At 32.9% G+C, this 22,744-nt stretch overlaps 1 protein-coding gene across 9 annotated transcripts in view; it reads left to right on the top strand.

The window, feature by feature from the left end:
• The window catches only part of Trpm (transient receptor potential cation channel, subfamily M), a 521,822-nt gene that overhangs the window by 437,135 nt on the left and 61,943 nt on the right, over positions 1 to 22,744 (top strand). For 6 of the 9 annotated variants that reach the window (XM_075313649.1, XM_075313650.1, XM_075313648.1 and 3 more), the window contains 5 exons: positions 5,695 to 5,881; positions 5,970 to 6,159; positions 6,227 to 6,438; positions 6,727 to 6,879; positions 7,371 to 7,445. In XM_075313649.1, the coding sequence (XP_075169764.1) occupies positions 5,695 to 5,881; positions 5,970 to 6,159; positions 6,227 to 6,438; positions 6,727 to 6,879; positions 7,371 to 7,445 (817 nt within the window). The remainder of the gene's footprint in view (positions 1 to 5,694; positions 5,882 to 5,969; positions 6,160 to 6,226; positions 6,439 to 6,726; positions 6,880 to 7,370; positions 7,446 to 22,744) is intronic. The other 3 variants (XM_075313652.1, XM_075313647.1, XM_075313646.1) reach the window with 1 other exon arrangement.

Below are 22,744 nucleotides of genomic sequence, written 5' to 3'. Positions count from 1 at the left end.
ACTTATTGGGCAGCCAATTAACGGTTTTGCCTATCTCAAATCTGGAAGGGTTCCTCTTCAAACGACATAAATTACGCGGCAACCCTTATGTCAGTCTCCCTAACGCCAACTTCTGTTGTCCATGATAAAAGATGATTGAGTCTTAAAAAGTTGTCAAAGGAGTAAGTCGTTTAAAGTTGCTCTGCTCTGTCGCGTATTCTAATCGATTTCGTTGTATCGTTCGATCGATTATTATTTACAATTTTTAATTCTACCTTTTCTCCTAATTTTTCGTATTTTTTACAAAAGAATTAATAATCTGAAATTTCTTGAATTCTAATATAATTGAATTCTTACATAGATTTTTAATCACTAATCTGTGAATGCTAGGGGAGTTACGTTTGTGGCAAATATTACATTTATCTATTTGCTTAATGCGAGTAGCAATAAAAATCTTGTTTATCTATTTTTTGTTTTGTTTATTATTACAAAGTAGTGTTCTGTCAAAATCATAGGGGTCCCATTATACTAATATGCCCAGGGCCTTTAAAAGATTAATGTCAGCCCTGCTCCTTGGTTTCTTCCCATCTAATTTTTTTTGTGCATCGGGGTATTGCATTCCGTTCTATGTATTGCATCCGTTCACCAAATATAAAGCATACTGAAAAAAACATGCCCGGTTCCAGAGATTTTGTCTTTGCACTAATGATTTTGGTATTGATTCCGGTCCAAAGAAGCGGAGAATTGAAATATGGATACATTTTAGACACAATAAATTTCCGAATGCAGACTCGACTTCAATTAGAAATTATGCTATGTGTCAAATAAAAATCCTATTTAAATTAAAGTATTGAAGGACATCTCCTATTTTTGAACGCCTTTTTGCTTTGTTGTAAAGATGCAAAAGACAACAAATTTAAGGACACTTTCATGAATTTTGAAGAATTTTCAGACTTATTAAAGGCAAGCTGACATTAGTCAAACGAAATTGCCTTTCATGTTAAGATACTCATTTTTAAATCGGATCTGTTAAATATGTGGAAAAAACGACTTTATTGTCCTATTGGACAATGAAACAAACTTTATATATATTAAATACTGACATTTTACACAAAATTTAAATCAGTTGGGCCCACAAGGAGACTCCATAAGTCAAAATAGAATGGAATGAAATTTGTTTCTCCAGAGAGCCTCCAGAATGGGGTGTATACCTAAAGGACCCATGTAGCATATTTGTTATCTGACCTATATGCATAGAACCTATTTGTGTCAAGTTGTCTAAAATATCGTTCCACAGAAAAGAAAAATTTTCTTTAAGTATAGGTGAATCTGACATTTAGAATTTCTATATGTCTCAAAATTGTACTTGAGAAATTGTGAGCTTTTGCTTTAGACTAAAGTTCAATTTTACTTCTCTACAGATCATTAACCTGCCTGAAAAAAGGTAGCTAATGAAGAAGTAGCACAAAAATTAAGTTTTTTTTTTTGTAAATTTGCCATTTCGAGTACAACCAACCATACTACGATTGTATTACCGATGAGACTATAACCTTTGACTATCTCACGGAGCAGATCGCAGATTATATTGAAATCCCAATCTATTGTCATTATCAGTTAGCAAACATCTGTAAACTCCCTTTATTAGTTGCCTCTTTTTTATCTGATTCAACTTTCGCCATTTGGTCTTTTGATTGGGTGCATTTTTCCATTATCCCCCCAAAAAAACAACATTAGTTTCCAAAGTTTGCCTTAAGCAAATGTTGAATCAGCTTGTTTGGTTTGGTAGGTTGGGCGACACCAAAATCTGCCCCTTCAATTTTCTTTTCCAAACTGACATTATTTAGGATTTGTGTTATTTTTTTGGTAGACCTTAAAGTTGTAATCAAATCAATGATGATTGGAAGGGTAAATGATGACACTAAAGGGATGTTACAGAAACTTTTGGGCATTTCTGATAAAAAAGTCAAAGAAAATCAATTAACAGAACATCTTACCAAGTGAACTTTGCACTCGTGCTGGGATAAGATTTTTGTACGAAAACAAAATGGAACAACCAACCGTCAGAGGTGATTGTAACTGTTGTTCGCATGGAGCCTCCTGTACGGGAGGTCTTCTGTATGGGAACTGTCTAGACCCGATAATCATTGTATGCCTTCTATTATCCATTTACTACTAGGGATCATTAGACACATTAAGATTCCAAATATAAGACAACACTGAGTAGGTAAGTGAGTGTACATTATCGATTTCATGAATTCCTCTTGGATAGTCTGTTGCCCATGAATAAATTGCCATTGGAGAGACAATTATCGCTTTTGTCGCCTTTAAAATCATTCTCCAATGTCAGCAAAAGTTAATAAAATCTTGACAAACTGGTGTGTGGAATTTAATTAGTGATTGGGATGATGAGCTGGTATCCAGTATCACAGGGCATATTAGATTATTCACTGAATGCTCTGACTTTCCTAAATAAAGGTATTTCCAATTAAAATTGAAACCCATCATTAAGATGAGAGAGCGTGGCACAGCGCCTAGGATGTAGACAAATGACATTCTTTAGGAAATATGATGCAAAACATACAAAAAATGTATTTTATTTAAGAAATAAGGTCGTCCTAGTCGAAGACCTTCATAATGTGTTTGAATCATATGAATCAGCAAACTTTAATATGTCCGTTTGTGATTCTAGGTAGGATCCACAACAGGCCGCTCATTGGTTCATCTAGGAGCTATATCAATCGAAACGAGGGTTGCCTTTTATAGTTCAGGATTATGTTAAGGACGTATTTTAACCCTTTCGACCCTAATGTTGCCTGTGGGCAACTTTTTGTGTGTTTGAGACTAACTGTCAGCGTTGTTTTTGTTTCTGTTCATAAAAGTGTAATGGTATCGAAAGCTACAAATGTTTTCTTCCAGTTCAATAAAAAAACAGCTAATTTGATTGTCAATTAGCAAAATTTGTTTCATTAGTACGCACGTGCCTCAAGAAAAAAAAAATATTTACGAATTTGGAAAAAGGTTTTCATACATGTGACTTTTTCCAATAATTACAACAAAAATGTTGAAAATTTTTATTAAAACTTTTGTATCAGGTGAGAAATTTTTCAAGTTGTAAAGTTGCCTGTGGGCATTAGACATGAGACCTAAAGAAAACGGTCTGTCAAACAATGATATTGAACAAATTTTGAATTTCGATTGGGATGTCCCAGTGACGATGAATGCGGCGATTATGTGGAAGACATATCTGCAGCGCTGGGGAGGAATTTGGAAGGAATCGTAAAAAGGGAGGAAGCCATAGATATTGGCCTTCTTGGCAACATACTGGTTAGGTTATGTGGCAGCCCGATGTATCAGGCTCACTTGGACTGTTCAGTCCATTGTGATACCACAGTGGTGAACTTCTCTCTTAACATACTGGTGGATTAGCACAAATATTGGTGTTTTTTATTATATTTTGTTTCTTTTTTTTAGACTGCAAGTTAAAATCGCATGGGTTCACAAAAAAAAACATTGTCGCGAATCACGCGTGATTCAAGCGAAGCCGTGAATGAAATTTCAACCAAATCTCGTCAATTTGCGTTAACGGGTCTAAACAAAACTGCGTCGTGCGATCGAATTCACACTCACGGTAAAACAGAAACGCAAAAAATCACACTCACGAACAAATTCACGTTCACGATTAAATTCAAGCTCACCGATTTGAAGCACCTTCACGTATTTTATCATGCTTAAAATTTTAATAGCGTCCATTGTTTGATTGTGCAGAATATTTTAATGTTAATTACTCGTCAGTTATTGCAGCGAGTCATGAGATTTGTCGCGAATCACAATAATTTTCGTGAATGGTAATTGTTGTGTCACGAACATTTTCGTGAATCCAGAATATTGTCACGAGAATTTTGGTGAATTACGAGAACTTAATTGAGCCACGAAAATTGTCGTGTTCCGAAAATATTCGTGAATCACGAAATTTGTCGTGAATTACGAAAATTGTCGTGAATCGTGCGGGAGCGTAAATCATAAACGTTGTTAGTGCGTGAGCGTCCGCGAGTATAAATTTTCATTTCGTGAATTTGCGTGAGCGTGAATTCAAATATTTCATCGTGAATGTGAGTATGAGTGAAATTTCGTGAGTGTATATTTACTGTAAAAATAACAACAAACTTTAAAAAATGCAATAAAACCAAAGACAATAAATACACTTTAAAAGATAGGAAATTGGCTTGCGTCATAGCAAATGTTGCTAGGTCCATACATGTTTGTAATTTCTTTTATTTGCATTTTTTTAAATGAAAAACTTAATTTTTTAAATTGAACAACAAAGGCATATTGAGCAATAAAGTAAAAATTATATTTTCCCGTTTCTTCCAAAATATTTACAACTCTTAATTTCTTTTATTTGCATTTTAATGTGTCGAACCAAACTCGTAAACGACAAGTAGTGACCTACCGCCGTCAATGGTTTGATGTTTTCAGCCGACAATTTCCCATCATTGAATAAAACGTAATACGTCTATCATAACAAAACAAACTATTTGATGACCACAATTGCCCAAAGTTGCCCACAGGCAACATTCTCTACCGCCTAAACGGGGTCGAAAGGGTTAAGGCCATAAAGTCTTTGGCCTCACAACAAGGGTGGTTAAAATTTCAAGGGCAGATGTTGATTTTGAATAAAACACAAACTATTTAGGAAATTATTGTAATTTTATTTTATCATGATATATTGGTATTACAAAATATTGGCCAAATGGGCGCCGCGACTCCGGTGACACACCTTCATCCGATGGTCCAAATGTTCGATGACGCTGAGGCATAATGGAGGTTCTATGCCGTTAATGTGCCGAATGATCTCATCCTTTAGCTCTTGAATTGTTGCTGGCTTATCGACGTACACCTTTTCTTTCAAATAACCCCAAAGAAAAAAGTCCAACGGTGTCACATCACATGATCTTGGCGGCCAATTGACATCGCCATTACGTGAGATAACACGGCCATTGAATTTGTTGCGCAAAAGAGCCATTGTTTCGTTAGCTGTGTGACAAGTGGCACCGTCCTGCTGAAACCACATATCGTCCACATCCATATCTTCCAATTCGGGCCATAAAAAGTTCGTTATCATCTCACGATAGCGAACACCATTCACAGTAACTGCCTGACCAGCCTCATTTTAGAAAAAATACGGCCCGATGATGCCGCCAGCCCATAAACCGCACCAAACAGTCACTCTTTGTGGGTGCATTGGTTTTTCGACAATCACTCTTGGATTCTCATTCGGCCAAATGCGGCAATTCTGTTTATTGACGAATCCACTGAGGTGAAAATGTGCCTCATCACTGAAGATAATTTTCTTGGAAAATTGATCATCCACTGTTGCCATTTCTTGGAACCATTCTGCCCATTCACGACGTCCATGGTTCAAATTGAGTAAGTCTGAAATAGAGAAATGTCAAATAAAATTCGGAAAAAAACTTGGAGTTTAGGTGTGGTTCACATTCAACATCGGCCCTTACAATTTAACCACCCTTTATTTGCCTAGTGTGACTATATTCTTAGTATAAGGGGCGTGAAAAATTGAATTACTTAAATACCTCGCGTAAAAAAGGATATTAAACTCGACTGATGTCTAACTGATATAGAATCAATAAAATCACTGTTGCAACAATAATGACTCTAAAGAATTTGTAACAATGCCATTTTTCCTATTTTTTTCAGATCATATTACACACGCCGAAAATTTCGTCCTATTTATGCCAAAGTTATGAATAGTTATGCCAATGCACACCGAAAATCCTCAACATATCAACGATATGCTGGTGCCAATTCATTGAGTCTGGTTACTGGCCTCTTGCCATTTACATCCGAAATGGCCCTCTTTGAATTTCCGTTCAATGAACTTTTGGTAAGTTCAACTTTCTAATAAGCTCACCGCAACAACAAAATGAGCTAGATGCCTCCTCCAAATGAATAACAAAAATGCATTCCTTTAGATTTGGGCTGTTCTGACAAAACGCCAGCAAATGGCTTTGCTAATGTGGACACATGGTGAGGAGGCTTTGGCAAAATCCTTAGTGGCCTGTAAACTGTACAAAGCGATGGCCCATGAAGCTGCAGAGGATGACTTGGATACGGAAATTTATGAAGAACTACGATCTTATGCCAAAGAATTTGAAAGTAAAGGTAAGTACAAGAGGCATAATCATGAATGATTTTTGTGACCCAATTTGGCTCATATTTCTCCCCTTAGGTATTAAACTGCTTGACTTTAGCTATCGGACTGATGGCGAGAAGGCACAACGTTTATTAACATGTGAATTGCATTCATGGTCAAATCAAAGCTGTCTCTCACTTGCAGTAGCAGCAAATCATAGGGCACTCCTTGCACATCCCTGTAGTCAAGTTATATTGGCTGATTTATGGATGGGAGGATTAAGGACTAGAAAAAATACAAATTTTAAGGTAAAATATTTATTTAATTTATTGATTATTTATTTCCCATCATGGGATTGATCGTATAAGAATATTTTTCAAATGGTCGTCTAATTTTGAGCACGATGAAGCTCTTTTAGTGCAATGGGTTTTGGTTACATTAGGATAGGCTCACTCAAAGTATTCAGTCCATTGTGATGCCAATGTTGGTGACCTTCTGTCATGCCAATGAGTGTTGTCCGAATCAATGTTTAGCTCAATAATAAATATTTTTTTTTTTATTTAATTTATTTATTTATTTGATTTATCTATTTCTAGGTGATGTTAGGATTAATTCTACCATTCTATATAAAACATCTGGACTTCAAGTCGAAGGAGGAATTGCAGCAAATGCCTCAAACCGAAGAGGAACATTTGGAAAATCAAAATTTAGATAATGACGATTCAGATCGTTCCCATCCCGACGCCGAGGTAAGTCATTGTAGTTGAAATGGTGATTAGCTCGAGTTCGAGTGACTCCTACTCTCAAAACAACAGTGGGGTTTTATTTATTATGCATCGAAAGGATTTTAGTTATTTTCTCCTCCGAAGGGAGCCCTCTATTTTTTCTCTATTGTTGTAATTTGATTTCCCTTTTGAGTTGTCTTTGTTTTTGCCAATGTAAATACCCCTATTTTTAAAATTCCCCTCTTTTGTATGTAAATATTTTCTCTTAATAGTGATGTAGTACAAGTAGATGTACAAGGAAATCCTTTTTTAAATTTTGTGGAAGATTATGATTCAACCAACTTCCTATCGCAATAAACAATTATTGTTTTATGTTATATATCTATTGTTTGTTTTTTTTTTTAATGTGATCCTCTATCCCAAGATATTTATCTCTATTACATATTGTAAAATTACTATTTACTACTACTAAATCAGCTGCTATTACTATTATTGTCGTACTACTTATCTTTTAGAATCCACTCACAAAAGCGAAAAGATCGATTTCCTTGAAATATAGGATGGGCAGTAATAACAATAATGCAGAAAAGGTAGTAAATCAAACCGTGTACTATTCATAAAATCTAGCCTTGTGTATAAATTTTTGTCCCCCAATTGTGTTCCTAAGACATATGTATGGTGTACTTGTAACGAAAAAGATATATACATACATACACTTACTTACTCCATAAATGTACATACATAATTTCGATGGCGATTAACATTAATTCAATAACTCAATAATGTGTTTTGTTAATTTTCATTTCTTATTTTAATTTTTATTTGGTCATGTTAATGTTGAATATTTTTGAGGTGATAATGAAATGCTATCATCACTTGTAATTGTATTCTAATTGTAAACTAATGGGATGTCTTTATATAATATTTATTATTATGATTTTTTTAAGATAATTCATATAGTGTGAAATTTTTATATAAAAATCAATTTATGATGTTCATGTTAAAATAATGAAATGTTACCATTTAATTATGTTGAAAGTCCCACATCATAATATATAGTATAAAATTAAATTTGGCAATCTTGTTCTCGTTAATGAGAAATTCACACCAACATTAGCTTGAAGTCCGAGCCCAACTCTCTTTTTTGGATATGATAAAAATAAAATATTGCGAGTTGCGATGCAAAATATCAGAACAGTCTGGTTAACTTCATATATCGCATTTCTCGGAGGCCGGGTAAAAATTAAGTCTTCTATCAGGTATACCGGTATGAAATGAGTTTTGTTTTATGTGGCAACCACTTTCCACACTTTTGGATCTTTCCCATAGCTTTTAAACGGTCATAAATTGTTTTTTCGTGCAACATTTAACATTGCTGTCATTTGCTTCTGACTCAAATTGTTATCTCCATCCAATTCGGTGTCTTCAAACTTTTTTTTGGTGGTCTTCCACGTTCTTCATTTCTCACATCAAAATCATTATATCTGAACCGTTGAAACAATATTCTGCATGTGGCTTATGATTGAAGCATTCGATGCCACTCTACAGCACTTTTCTTTAAATGAAACCAAAAAATTAATGCTTTCCGAAAATCATCACTTTCTGGTACAAAATTCGACATTTTTAACATGATGAAAAAGTATGATGTTGTCCGTTCAATGTCTTGATGTATACTAAATATCTTTCGCAGATGTCATAGCAAACAAAAAAATAAGGACTCGTTCACAACAAATGTATCCTATCGAGACATTTGTATCTTGACTCTCACTTCATACCAGTATACCTGGTAAACCCTCAAAGACAGATATGCATATATTGGGACGTATCACAAGTTCATAGTTTTGTAGTAAACCCAATTGATTGAAGTTGCACCCAGAGAAGAAATATGATCAACCCGAACATGTTTCCAGAGCAAATTGTTTTGTTTGGACGTTGAACATGGATCAGTTTGTCGTAAACATGTCATTTTCTCAAAAATTATGTATCTGATTTTGGCAACCATATATATGTTTGCCGAGACAATAACATTCTTGCGACAAAACTGTTCCATGTTCACCGTTCACTCTCTTGGTGAGATATTGGCATTGCATTTCTTTAAACGTGCTTTCAAATGGTTTTCGTCGAATTCTGTAGGAAGTCCGCTACGCATCGTGCCGTCAAGGGAAAAGTCACCTTTTGCCCCCAGAGAAGGAATATAATAACCTCAATCATGTTTCAAGAGAAAAATGTTTTTGGATGAGATACATGTACAATATGTTTATCGCAACCACGTTAATTTCTCGGTAATTTTCTATATGATTTCGCCAAGCATCTATCTGTGGCGACAAAACTACATTTTTGCAACTAACATTTTTCATATTCCCCATCCAAAAATGACAATTTGCTCTTGAAATATGTTTGAGGTGATCATTTTCCTTCTGTGTGTGTGTGATAACTTCAGCCAGAAAAGTTATATGATCATCTCAAATATGTTTCAAGAACATGGTGTAATTTTGGCCTGGGAACATGCAACATGTCTGTCCTAACCATGCTATTTTCTCTGCAATAATATATCGTTTTCGACGGCACGTTTATGTTGGACGAGAACACAATATTTTTGCAACAAAGATGTTCCATATTCCTTGTAGAAAAACACGTTATGTTCTTGAAACATGTTTGTGGTGGTCATATTCCTTCTCTACATATAAGACAGCTTCGCCGTACACACTGCAAACACGCAATAAAATAATTAATTTATTTTATGAATAGTGATTATAAAAAGTTTTCAATGATGGAATTCGTAAATTGTATGAACAAATTATATAAACTATAGTACTGGATTGTGTGGCTACGAATGCATGCACAATATTTATGAAATATTTCATATCCTAAAAGAAATATACATTCCTTTCGACATAATATTTATGAAAAGCGTCATATATAAAAGAAAACTTTACTTATTGATATTGCTATATTTTATACTTGTAACCATTGTATAAATTTACACTTTTGTGCTTATAATTATTTTTATGGTTTTGTGAATAGGAAGCGCTTCAAAAAAAACCAGATGTAGAAAGTGCTGACTTTTCCTCCTGGATATTCCATTTCTTAGCATTAAAATGATTAACAAATAAAAAAGCACGGTTCTTACAAAACTGTCCCATGAATATGCAAACTATAACGTAAAACTACGAACTTTTGCTTCGATCAAATAGGATAATGGATCTATTTCAACTATTTTTAGTACATATGTTCTACATAGTAGTACATAAGTATATAATTTCGATCGCAATAAAGGCAACGCAAAAGCATTTAAAATGAAAATTCCTTTTATGGGGAAGTAATCACCAAATATTTAAGGCTAAGGCCAGTATTTATTCCACATTATCTCTCTACTTTCACGGTTACATTTCTTTATTAATTCATTTTAAAGAAAACAAAAATTTGTCAGTCGTCTATAACTATCCAAGGAATTGTAAAATTGTACATCGATTAATGGAATGGTTAAACAAGAAAAAACGCAGCATCTTTCATAGGGGTTTGTCGAATGACAGGCTGCCAAAATTATACGGTAGATTGTCCAGTATTTTATAACCTCCGATTGCATTAATTCATTGATTCAATGGTTGAATGAAATTTTTCATTTTTCAGTTCCCAAAAATACAAATTTATGAATAAAAATTTTCAAAACCGTTTGGGTGACAGTTTTAATAAAATAATTCGCCATGAGTGTTTTCTAAACTGAAAAAGTACACTGAAAAAAATATTGTCGTGAGGTCAAAGATTTCATGTCTTTAAAATACGAATACAAATTTGGCTTAGCATAGAAGACGCATTTCTCTAAAATAAAGTTATTTTCCTTGTCCAAAAGTCGATAAACTTTTCAATGAAGTCGTATTGTCCTTATAATTTAGTGATTTGACTTAAAAATGGGTATCTTAACATGAAAGAAAAAAATGTATAGGCTAAGGTCAACTTGACTTTAATAATTCAGAAAAATTCTTTAAATTTAATGAAATTGTCTTTAAATTTGTTGTCATTTGGCATCTTGACTACAAAGCAAAAAATCGTTCAAATATAGGACATGTTTTTCAAAACTTAATTTTAAAGAAGTTTTTTACTTGAAACATAGCATAATTTCTACTGGAAGTCGAGTCCTAATTTGGAAAATAAAGTTGCCGTTAACTCGTTTTTAAAGGACTTTGATAGCATATGAAGAAAAAGAGCTGAGAAAGCGAAAAATTAAAATTTGCTTCCTAGAAGCAAGTACACAAAACCTAAATTTAAAAGAGAATTGTGTCTTAAAAGTATCCTTACTTGTATTCTCCGCTTCTTTGGCTCGGAATCAATACCAAATTTTTTAAAGTAAAGACAAAATCTTTGGAACCGAGTATGCTTTTTTTCAGTGTATATACGGCCGTAAGTTCGGCCAGGCCGAATCTTATGTACCCTCCACCATGGATTGCGTAGAAACTTCTACGAAAGACTGTCAACCACAATCGAATTACTTGTGTTGTGGTAATACTTACCGATGGCAAGAAATTCTTAACATCGTCTTCAAAATTGGAAGTTAGTCCATACGTAGTATATATAAAAATAATTACGAACCGATATGGACTGTTGCGCGGTAATTAGAGAGCCAGAATTGAAATATGGGGTTATATACAATTATGAACGGATATGAACCAATTTTTGTGTGATTGGGGATCGGTTTATCTGAGGGCTATATATAACTATATACCGATATGGACCTGGTTTGGCATGGTTGTTAGCGGCCATTCACTAGCACAATGTACCAAATTTCAACCTAATTGGATAAATTTTGCTTCCCCAAGAGAATCCGGAGGTCAAATCTGGAGATCGGTTTATATAATACAAAATTTCAACTGAATCGGATGAAAGTTGCTCCTCCAAGAGGCTTCAAAACCATGGGTTCTATATATGATTATGGACCGGTATGGACAAATTTTAGCAAGTTTGTTAAAGGCCATATACTAACACCACGTACCAAATTTCAGCCGGATCGGATGAATTTTGCTTCTCCAAAAGGCTCCGGAGGTCAAATTTGGGGACCGGTTTATATGCGGGCTATATATAATTATGGACCGACGTGGACCAATTCTTGCATAGTCGTTAGAGACCATATATTAACAGTGCGTACCAAACTTCAACCGCATCTGATGAATTTTGCTCCTCCATAAGGCTCCGGAGGTCAAATCTGGGGATCGGTTTATATGGGGGCTATACGTAAAAGTGGTCCAATATGGCCCATTTGCAATACCATCTGACCTACAGCAATAATAACTACTTATGCCAAGTTTCAAGTCGATAGCTTGTTTCGTTCGGAAGTTAGCGTGATTTCAACAGACGGACGGACAGACATGCTTAGATCGACTCAGAATTTCACCACGACCCAAAGTATATATACTTTATGGGGTTTTATAGCAATATTTCGATGTGTTACAAACGGAATGAAAAAGTTAATATACATTCCCACCCTCCTATGGTGGAGGGTTAAAAAAAAACAGCATACTCTGTTTCGAATTGTTTGTCTTTATTCTAATGATCTTTTTATGGATTTCAAGCCAAAGCAGCGAAGATACTCGAATTCAATTTTAAATTACGCCATGCAAAACGCGTCGCTAATATGTTGTTTCGAAAGATGTCTTCTACTTTTGAATAATCAACTCAAACATTTTTCAAGAGCACAATGTTACTTTTTCATGGGGAATATGTAACATGTTTATCGCAACCATGTTATATTTCTTGAAATTATGCATATCATTTCGGCAGCATGTTATACAACAATATTTTCGAGAAAAATGTTCCATGTTTCCCTCGACAAAGTAACATTATGCTCTTAAAACATGGGTTATCATAATATCTGAGGACGATTTCAATGTAAAAAGTGTATTCAGTCAAATAAAGAGTCCTTGTATCTGAAAAATGCTATTTTATGCTACGCAAAAATGGCTTTCGTATTTTAAGAATATGTAACTTAATGATGTCAATTCCCTTAATATTCCTGTCCAATAAGCTCGAATAAATAATATGGTAATAATTTCTAGTTTAAATGATTTGGACATTGAACCAGCCTGCATTGATATCAGGCTAACATAAAAATTAAATCTTTATGTTTACAAGAATAGTTTTATTTTCAGTGTTGAGAAATTTTTAGTTAGTTTAGTTCTTACTCGTATAAACTATATTTGTTAATGTTGAAAATTCTGACATATTCGTTTGTATATTTGATTGAGTATCTATGTGTTTTTCTCTTTTGTCCATTAAAGTACAAATTGTTACAAATTGAATTGACATCACCTTCCCCAAATTATAGTTTATCAAATTCGACCAATGTAAGTTATTGTTAAAAATATTTGGATGTACTAGAAATTATTAGAGTGTGTGTGTGTTAAGTGTTGCTTCATGTTTTTTTTTTTGCATATCACAAAGAGTACACAAACATATTATAATCTATATCCTGAACATGTTAGATGATCAATGTTAGACAATAAAATATTTATATGTGCAACACGGAATACTTATGTTGATTATATTGGGTACATTAGATAGGGTCACGGCCTAAAGGAAAAAAAAGTTGATGCGGTCACCCCCCAGTTTTGTAGAATATTCGAAGACAATTTCAGAACATCAAAACTTTTTTTTTCGTGCACCCTACGACCCCCCGAAATACAATTTATTGTGCTGTGTCGTCATTTGAAGTCCGATCGAAAAGAAACGCATATCGTTGTTCGTGATTGATCAGGGGCTATATTTCGTGCATTGGTAATTTTTGACTCCGACGTCAAATTTGATTTTTAATTTTTTTATTTCGCTTTGTATACCCCTACGATGCCTTAACTTAAAAAAATAATTGTATAATTAGATATAATGCATTTGGACGTCAATTGCCTGTTTCGGTATCAGGCTAACATGAAATATAATAAGCAACGATGAGCCCGTCGTAAAACTAGGAAAAACATGACTAATGTACGCGTTAGAATTGTTGTTGTATCCTGGAAACAAGTTTCTGTAAGTTGTCACATGTTGTTGTAGTTGACTGTAGAAACAATAAGCATTGTTCGACTGTTCACCGACTGAATTCTAACAAATTAACTTTCTGTAACAAAAACGAAATAAAAATAAGATTAAGGGACTTGTAAGTTATATGAAAAGATAATGTACAGTGGGAGAAAAGATGATTCAATTTGTAAGAGGAAATTTCCCAAAATGTTTTCTCCATAAGGAGTTAGCATAAAGGGCCCAAATTTGAGTTATCTCTCCCAGCCAGATCTATACTAAAGGCTGTGGAAAGGTTCATTCGCCCGAACCGAAACATGTACAGTCCAGGCGTGTATAGATTTGTATCTGGCGTTTTCTTTTCAATGGCTCTATTAACCATGTTCCTTAATCTATATCTGTCCATAAAGCTCGAAAAATAATTGTATAATAAGATATTTTTGTATTTATTTTAGTAAATTACATACAATATAAACTACAATAAATATGTAATATTTAATTGGAGTTGGGGGCAATATAATTACAAAGGAACAATTAATTATGAAGTCAATTTTTATGTCCAGCATTAGTGTTGGTATACTAGGAACAAGAATAGAATATCCCTTAATCAGCGTTGCCAGAATTGTTTCACCAAAAACCGCTAGATTTCCCCAAAAAATAGCTAAATAAGCTAAAAAATGCTAAAAAAAGGTTGAAAAAACTAATTTTTTGTATCAAAAGTCACATTTTTGATTGAAATTGAACAAACTCAAAAAGGCTATATTTCACTTAAAATGCATATTATTTTCATTTTAATTCCACTTCTGTGAGACTAACAATATCTGAGTTATATTAGCTTTGTTTGCGTCTTCGATACATTTTGATTACTATCACAAATTTTTACTGGAAGTCCTTCGTTTTGTGGGAACTACTTCACAACACCTCTATTTTATTTACTTGTTATTTTAAAATATTAAATTTTTTTTTTCTATATTATTATTATTATTTTATTTTTTTATTATTAATAATAATTCATAATAAATTCATATACAATTCAAGAATTAAATGTCCCCCGCGAAGTTTATAAACTTGTATGCAAGGGAAAAGAAAAATAAATATTGTTATATATACAAATAATTACAAATGATTATTCTGAAGAATATTGGATTCCAATCAATATTAACTATTAAATAGTAGAATATTACAAAAACTTTTGATTATGGTATATATAATAAGCAATCTTTAATAATATGCCTTCATTGTGAGAGTAATAACTGCCGCTTTATTAATTTTTTTCGCTTATGCCTGTTTCCACTATTTAGAGCTTCTAGTGGCATCGAGTTGAATATCATAGGTAGCTGTACGTTTAATGACCTTTTTCCGTATTTGTTGTTGTGTTGCGGTACATAAAATCGTCCTTCAACACGTCTTCTTGTGTTATGTATGTGACTAATTGGTTTTAAGATTGAATCTCCATGAAATTCATTTAGTATTGTGTTTTTGTATAAGTTCGAGACGCTTAAAATACTGTGTTGCTGTGCAAAGATTGTTACATTTTGTCGAGGATTTGTAATTTGCTGTGATATATCATCGTTGTTATTGGTTATTATATTATGATCATTGGTTCTGTTTTTCATCAACATCTTTAAAAGCCTGTTCTGTGTTAATTGTAGTATTTTGCAATGTGATGATGATCCGAATGATGTTATTCCATGCCGTAGTTGTGATTCCACAAGTGCAAAGTAAGCCTGTTTAGTTACTGCCAAAGGTGCAGAGTTGTTGAGGTGATAAAGTATATATAAAGCTTTACGCAGTTTCTTGTTCAGTTCCTGTATATGGGACTTCCAGTTAAAATATTTGTCAACTACCACACCAAGATATTTTATTTCATCCACTACTTCAATAAATGTTTCGCAAGAATCATTATCAGCCGAATTTCGATATGAGTGAAGACATTGAGTACTATGAAATTTTAACTTAATGCTCGTATTACTTAAACTCGGCAGTCTTATGTGTAGCAGTTTGGTCTTATCGGCATTTATAATAAGTCCGTTATCATGGCACCATCTCGCGATATTATTTAACTCTGTTTGCATAATTATTTGTGCATCTTCCAGATTTGGGTGTGATACAATAACTGCAGTATCGTCTGCGTAGGCAAAGGCTTTACTATTCTTTAGGATATTAAGCAGTTCATTAGCATATATTAAGTACAGTACAGGTCCTAATTTAGATCCTTGGGGAACTCCATATTTTATTGGTATCTGTTTACTGACGTTATCGTCAATTTGTACTCTAAATGATCTACATTCTAGGTAGTTTTTAAACCATTGTAAACATTGTCCACGGATTCCATTTCTCTCTAAGGTAGACAACAACATTCCATGAGAAAGACTGTCAAATGCCTTACTAAAATCAATAAATAAGGCAATACAGTGAGCTCTTTGATCAAGTTTTTGATTGACAAAGTTGGAAAAATGACCTAGAAGTTTGTTAATGTTTTTGCCTTTTTGGAAGCCGTATTGATTATCGTTAATGATGTTGTACTTGGATAGGAAATTATTCAATCTCCGTACTATGATTTCTTCCAAAACTTTTTCTAGCACTGGCAATATGGATATCGGTCTGTAGTTGTTGTAGTCGTCTTTTTGTCCCTTTTTGTAAATAGGTCTCACAAGAGATGTTTTCAGAAGTTGCGGTATTTTACACTCGTTTAGACTAGAATTTACAAACGTTGTAATGATTGAAACTAATTGCTCAGCGTTGTTTCGTACATCCTTTGGGCGAATTCCATCTACACCGGGTCCTTTTTTGAGGTTCAGAGTCTTCAATATATTTAATATTTCCAGTTCATTGGTTTCCTCAAAGTATATCGAGTTATGAATGCGAGTTTCTTGATAGGTAAATGTTTTAATGTTACAATCGTGTAGAATGGTTTTTACGTTTTCATCAAATTTTATTGCAAAGTTTTCTGTTACAACTCTTAAATTATCGTTTTTGAAATTTCTCTTTATTTCTTGATCCAGACTTAAAACTTTCTTACCAAGAATTACATTTAATGTTTTCCAGGTACCACGAATGTTGTTTCTATTTTTAATGAATTCGTTTCTGTAGTATTCGTTTTTGGCACATTGTATTATTTTGTTTAGTTTATTGTTAAACAATTTGTACTCCCTTTCTTTTTCTGTATTATTTCTATTTTTTCTATATCTTTGGTATAATTTGTCTTTTAATTTACAGTAATATAGAATTTGATTATTTAACCACGGAAATTCATTTCTTTTCTTTAATGTTGGTTTTGTTTGCATAGATTTAGCATAAATCTTATTAAATTTATCTAAAATTTTTTTAAAAGTCTCATCACAACTATCATTTGTATTTATCTCATTCCAATTTACGTTTCTGCATAAATTATTAACTTTTCTTGTATTAATCATCAAGTCATTATGTTGGTTTGTTGCCGAACCCTGGTTTATGCCATTGTAATTGTTTTTTCTCTTTTGATTTTGTGTATCATTTACACTCATGCAACAAAATAATGAGAAATGGTCAGAGATCGAACTCATAACAACAACCGCTTGTCCACTGGATATTGCTCTCGTGCTTCTCACAAACATGTGATCAATGCATGAGCCTCTGTTTGTATTGAAATCTTCGCGAGTAATCTCATTTACCAAGCACTGAAGTCCGTATGAAGACATTATATCGAGATATGTTGATGTTGTTTTATCTCTATCGCTTAAAATGTTAATATTCACATCGCCAACAATAAACAATGCATCATTCCTCTTTACTTTACAAATGCATTGTTCAAGTTCTTCTATGAATTGATTTCGGCTTGTTCGTGGCGGGCGATAAATTGCCAATAGACTTAATTGGATTTTATTAATGAATACATTAATACGAAGGGATTCAAAGGTTATTGTATTTTCGCGAATTATATTACATGTAATGGATTCTTTAACGTAAATAGCTATACCACCACCATTACCTTCTCTGTTCAAAAATGTACTGTTAAAATTTGGTATATGGTAAAAACTATTCTCATCGTCCGTAATATTTGTCTCTACCAATATTATGAGTTTTATCTCATTTATTATTTTTTGAATATTAGCAATAAAAAGATTAAAATTTTTTCTTAAAGATCGGATGTTCATGTATATTAAGGAAATCGGATAGTTTAGTAATTCAGTATTCAATAAGTTGAAGCTAGTTATCACTTTACAGTTATTATCACTCATGTTTTGATATTACTATATATGTAGTAAGAGTCTCTGTCTCATATGGAATTTTGGATTGAATTTATATATATATATATTATAATCTGTTTAGTTTATTTGTGTGAATATTTGTATAGTTAAGAGATTAATTCGATATCTGTTTCACAATTAATTTTTAAGCTGCTTTCGTTTTCATGTTTTCGTACATAAATTTCACCTTCACGAACCCATACATATTTCCACTTAACATCTTTTGCTTTTTTCTTTATGAGCCACAACAAACGACGTTTGTATGTGGTCAGCTGATCATTTATAAACAAATATTTGTTCTCATCTATGTTATCGTTTATCCCGTTCGCATCCACTCGGTGTCTCTTTATTTTCTCCATTATTTCTCTTTTTTTCTTGAGAGAGGTAAACTCTACAATTACTTTGTTTTTGCTTTTTATTTTGTACATGTTCTCTATATCATTCTCATTTATAACTATATTAATCTTTGTTGCAATTTTTTCTATTATTTCTCCCGCACTTAAAGTCTCATTTTTTATATTACTTATTTCAATGTTCTTTCTTATTAGCTTCTGTTCTAACTTATTGATTGTCATTTCCATTTCGAGCAGTTTCTTGTCTTTTTCTTTGTTTTGTAGTTGTAATTCAGTAACCTGAGTGTTCAAATTTACAAGGTTTTCGTTAATATGTGTAAGTGTGGTTTGTTGGTTTTGCAGTTGAGCGTTGATGGAAGAAAGTTGAGCAGCAATGTTTTGCATCATCATTTGCATTCCACCATGTTCTTCTGAGGTTGTTTGTTTTTGTGTTATGGGCGATTGTATTTGAAAAATCGGATTGTTTTTTATAGGATTAGTGGAGTTATTTTTCTGACGTTTGTTTGATTCGTCAAAGACATCATCATCATTGTCATCTTCTTCGCATCTCTTTTGTTTTTGTGCACTATTTTCACTTGAAGATATAACTATTTGGTAGGCAGTGTTCGAAGGTTTGCGTTCTCTACATTTATGGCATTTCCAGGCAGCCTTTTTTACTGCATTCATTCCAGCATATGATGATTGTTGTAAAGAACAACAAGGGGAAAAGTGAAAGTGTTGGCCACATTCTCCACATATCATATGTTTTTCCTTTATAGTTAGTCCGCATTGGGCACATAATGGAACAGTTCCTGATGGACTTGCCATTTTCGCGAAAATATGAATAAAAAAATATTACAGAAAAAGTTTAACACAGTTAAAATTGTTGTAATCGACGTTTAGTTTGTGCGCTATTGATAACAACACGTCCTTTCTCAACGAAGGCTGCAGGCAAACTGAATCTGAGCATGCTTTGGATTTGGTAAAAAAATGATTTGTCATTTTTTTAAATAAAATTTTAGTTTGGTTTTGAAATTGTGAGAAATTTGAAATACATTACTTTTATATAAATTGTAGATAATACCTACAGTTTACATTTCCCAGTAAAAACATTTTCCTTTTCTTCATGAGCTATCAAAGTGCTTTAAAAACGTACTAACGCCAACTTAAATTCAGACTCGACTTCAAGTAGAAATTATTGTATGTATACGTTTTTAAAATAAAGTGTTGAAAAACATCTTCTATTTTTGAACGCTATTTTGGTTTGTGATCAAGATAGAAAAACTCCTCACATTTAAAGACTATTTCATTAATTTTAGATTTTTTTAGAATTGACCCTAGCATTCTTTCATGAAAAGATACCCATTTTAAGTTGAAACACTTAACTATAAAGACAAAACGACTTTATCGGCTTTTGGACAAGGAAAACAGTTTATGCAAGAGAAATTCACAAATGCTATTATAACCAAAATTCGCGTTCGTATTTTAAGGAGATGAAATCTTTGGCCTCACGACAATATTTTTTCAGTGCACAAAGCAATTCACATCTACTATTTTAATTTAGTAATAACTTTAGAATATTATAATAAAATAAAAAGGATAATCGAGTCAAATTCTAATATTCCCAATAATATTTGTATGGTAATAGTAGTTTTAAAGTTTACGATAACTTTTATGAATATGAGGAAAAAACTTTACAACAAGGTGTATTTGCTGCAAAAATGCCCGCATAATGGCTGGAATCATTATTAATGTTACAACTGAGCTTTGAAATATGTGGAAACCCTTATTCTTGCAGCAATGCTTAGATAAAAACGCCGTTTTATTCATATTTCAATAGAAACATGTCGAAAATAAAAAAAACCAAAAAAGCTAAAAGGGTCATGACAAAAAACCAGAAAAAAATCTAAATGCTAAATTCAATCGGAATTTCGAAGACGAGTGAAGTGAATGTGATCTATACTTTGGCGCCATCAGCGTTGTCCTTAGGATCATAATTATGCTGGATGTAATAATTGTCTGGAATCGTAAGCTTTTCAGGACTTCACATTTAGATTTTGTTTTAATGTGTTCATTCAACACTTTATCAATTGTCCAAACCGCCTCTAAGCTTGTAAGTTTGCATGACTGCGACTTCAGTATTTCCAGTATTGAAAAAGTAAAATTTTGCTCTTGAAATATGTTTGGAGTGATCATATTCCTTCTCTGGTTGTATGTTCCAAAAAATTTCATTCGTCTTTCCTACATGTCCCTTGCCGATGTTGGCATCGCTAACAGGCGATTGTTTGCCAGCAATTTGTGAATTATATTCCCTTTGATTTATCTACGCACCGAATCTGAAAAAAAAATCTATTAATTCCGTGGCAATTTTAAGTGACGGAAAATGTAGAATTCTCAATAAAGATTCAAAGCTTTTATACAATGTCTAAATTCGACAAGGTATTGTGAACAAATTTTATACTTTTAGTATTAATTCGGTAATATGCCTATACTTTCTTAAATTTTGTTAAATGTATAAGCAAAGATAAATAAATACTTCATTGATTACAAGAAGAATTTCTAATTGTAATAAGAATTTCTATTCATAACCCAGCAAAAAAAAAAATTGGAAGTTCTTCCAAAAGCACAACTTTAAAAGCACTACCAGAAGATGCACTCCCAATTATGTTCTTTATTTTAACTTCCCGGGAAGTTCTTTTAATTCAATTTTTTATAACATGTTTTTTTATACTTTTAGTGGGCAATTTTAACTTTTTTTGTTTCAAATAGGTTGCAAACAGAGTAAGAATTCATAAAATGGTACTTTTAAAAATATGGAATTTTTAAAAATATTTGAGGTCAAGCGTTTCCAACAAGCGTTAGAATCTATTAAAAATTATAAAAAATTATAAAAATTATTTATTTGACAAAATATCACAGAATTTTTTAATTTACATCCAAAACATTGAATTCGGATCACACCTAAAAAAGTGATGCAAATTCAGTGGAACGACTGTTGAAATGGAGGACTTCCGTCCTATGACAAGCCTATGTTAAATTCATCGCTTCTGCGTCAAGCTTGCACCACTTCCGGATCCAAAAAGAACATTTTCATTACTTTTTTGGCGACGCTTTTTTTGCTGGGAAGTTATTAACAGAAAGAGTTATCATCCTTCTTTTATCATCCTGACGAAAACCTTTTATAATCCAATAAATGATTAATTAGACATTGCTAGTATAAATTTAACCTGAACTGAGCAGGGAGTGGATGTTGGTGTCAGCAATATGGTATTGTCTATCAATGGAAAACCCCCAGGCAGCCTTAGGACCATTTTATGACGCTTGCAAACGCATTAATCTCTTACTAGCCGTACTCAGAGATGAATTGCTCTTCCTTTTATGAAAAACCAAATCTTAATGCACTTTTCGACCTTCATACTTTTTTGAGATAGGTGAAGATTGAACATAAAATGAACTGAATTGATTCAATAAACATTAACAATCAATAATTATTGAAATTACAATAAACTAAAGGGAGAACAAACTAGGTTTGTTTTCAACAAACTTCAAAGTCAATCTATTATGTATTCTATGTTACAAAAGTTTTTATATTGCAAAGTATGAATTACGAACATCACCTACTCTAGTCTAATTCTAGATAAATTATTTTAGCTGAAGGCCTTAGTAACTAATGTTATATACATATATTTATTTATTTATAAGTAAATTAATTAATTAATATTTAAGGAACTCCTCAGTAAGTTGACCTTTAAATTGCAAGTATGTTGTTTCTAATCTAGCGTATGGGTAACATTGATGTTAAAGAAGAACAACTAAATATTCATTTAATAAAAAAGATCAGATTTGTCTTATATGTTTTGAGATCCAACATAGCGCAGTGGTTAGCATGTCCGTCAGTTTTACTCGAGCACCACAAAAAAAATTAATCGGCGGTTAATCTCCTCTCTGAAATGTCGGTGCCATCTTTGAGTATTTCAAAGCTTCCTTCAGTGGTTTCATACATTATTTGACACGTCTTTTGGATTCGGCTTTAAAATGGATGTCTGTTCTCCGGCATTACTCAGTTACAAGAGAAAAGTTCGCCGCCTGTTGTGAGCTTAAAATGACGGGCTGCCACTACACCTCACCTAACCTAACCCATCGTTGGCTTGCAGCCATGTTCGGATATCCCCTATAATTCCATTTCCACTATTCACATTATTTCCTCTTCTAAATTCCACCATTTTTTTTTTTAATATATTATGTATTCACGAGATTGGAACTAGAAATAAATAACATTAAATAAGCTTATAAATAAAAACTTCCCCATCTTTTAAGTCAGTACTTTTA

The sequence above is a fragment of the Haematobia irritans genome, chromosome 5 (assembly GCF_050003625.1).
Source record: "Haematobia irritans isolate KBUSLIRL chromosome 5, ASM5000362v1, whole genome shotgun sequence".
In the NCBI taxonomy this organism is placed as follows: Eukaryota; Metazoa; Arthropoda; class Insecta; order Diptera; family Muscidae; genus Haematobia; species Haematobia irritans.
This window is presented reverse-complemented; position numbering and strand designations above follow the sequence as displayed.